The sequence below is a fragment of the Cyprinodon variegatus genome, unplaced genomic scaffold, assembly GCF_000732505.1.
Source record: "Cyprinodon variegatus isolate N-32 unplaced genomic scaffold, C_variegatus-1.0 Scaffold1311, whole genome shotgun sequence".
NCBI lineage: Eukaryota > Metazoa > Chordata > Actinopteri > Cyprinodontiformes > Cyprinodontidae > Cyprinodon > Cyprinodon variegatus.
The window spans coordinates 36,937-38,428 of NW_015151764.1; the positions used below are offsets into that span (position 1 = coordinate 36,937).

The window sequence follows — 1,492 nt, forward strand, 5'->3', positions numbered from 1 at the left end:
ACTTCCTGTTTTCTAACGTTAGACCCAATGTCAGCGTCTAACTCAGTCAATGTCTTCCAGTCAGTCTGAGATAGCCAGACTAATGTTAGTCTGCAGACTAAACTATAGGATCCATCGGCTATAGATGGATTTATTGCTTAGTTCATCCACTGACTGGGAAATTATCTGGAACGTCTTCCTGCAGGCAGAAAACTGCTGGTTTCTGCACAGGGAGGCATTTTTACTGCACGGCTCCATGGGAGCGGGGAGTACCAATATGGCGGCCAGTAGCTTCACTTTGTTTCAGGCAATCAGCAATCCAGTGAATAAATAGAGCCCAGTGACTTCCACCATAGACTTTGCTGCTCTAAGCGCGTCCGGTGTGAACGTAGCATTACACTGCAAAATACTAAAACCATTTTTTAAATAAGTTAATTCTTTCCTAAATTGAGACCCTCTGGCAATGGAACAAGATAATTTACATTTATATTAAGAAATAAACAATTGCATTGTCTTATTTCAAGCACATATTATCTGATTATCCTATTTAAAGAGTAAAAACACTCATTCCATTGCAGATAATCAGATTAAGGATAAATCCGCTTCATTTACGAACGTTTAACTCCTTGTTTTTGCAGTGTAATACCATCCAGGGATGCGCGCCCCTCAGGGGAACAGGTGACTGACACGCAGAGCTGCTGACCTGACACCTGCGTTCAGAACATCCAGGGTCAGATCAGGATCCAGACTCGTTCAGATCAACCTGCTTCATTCGTTCAGTAGAAACCAAGCAGGTGCTGCTTCCTCAGCCAGGTTTCAGTCATCCAGACCATCAGGTCGATCACAGATTCATGGATCGACTGACTGGCTAAATAAACATTTCTTATCCACCTCTCTGACTGAAAACATCAGATTTATTGAGTTTTCAAGTGATGGGGCATTCAGGTGCTCGTTAGAAATCCCAGCGCTCACTAATTTGCTTTCAGACAGAGTTACTGGTCTTTTCTCTAGTCCATTAATCCCGGAGACGTTCTGCAGGTAACTGAAGACCACCTTTGTTCCTGTATCCTCTGAAGGTTCAGGTCTGAGTCCAGATTAACAGATTTCTAGCTGGATTAGCTGAGGCGTTGCTTCCTTTGTGTTCAGAACAGCTCCAGGTTAACCCAGAGCCTCCCCACCGACTGGCTGATCTACGACGAGATGAGCAGAGGTCATCGTGTGGCCAGTGTCCGCTGCTGCTCCGTGGTGACCGCCGTTACCGTGGCCGTGTTCGCCGGCGGGACCAGACCGGTCACCTCCACCCTCCATGAACCTGCTGGACAGAAAAGGAACGGTGAGTGAACCCGCTGAGGCTTCCTGACTCCCCAACATTCACTGAACACATCAAATGTTTACCAAGGACGATCAATTCTATTCAGTCTATTTCTATAGCTCCAATCATGTCATCTCAGGTCACTTTAGAGTTCACCAGATCATCCAATCAGATTGAATCAAAGTTTTCTATCTAAGGAAA

The 1,492-nt window shown here is 45.2% G+C and overlaps 1 protein-coding gene across 2 annotated transcripts in view; it reads left to right on the plus strand.

Moving 5' to 3' along the window:
- ythdc2 (YTH domain containing 2) overlaps window positions 1-1,492 on the plus strand; it is a 35,718-nt gene that overhangs the window by 28,653 nt on the left and 5,573 nt on the right. For both annotated transcript variants that reach the window (XM_015402162.1, XM_015402163.1), the window contains exon 24: window positions 1,126-1,312. In XM_015402162.1, coding sequence (XP_015257648.1) covers window positions 1,126-1,312 — 187 coding nt within the window. The remainder of the gene's footprint in view (window positions 1-1,125; window positions 1,313-1,492) is intronic.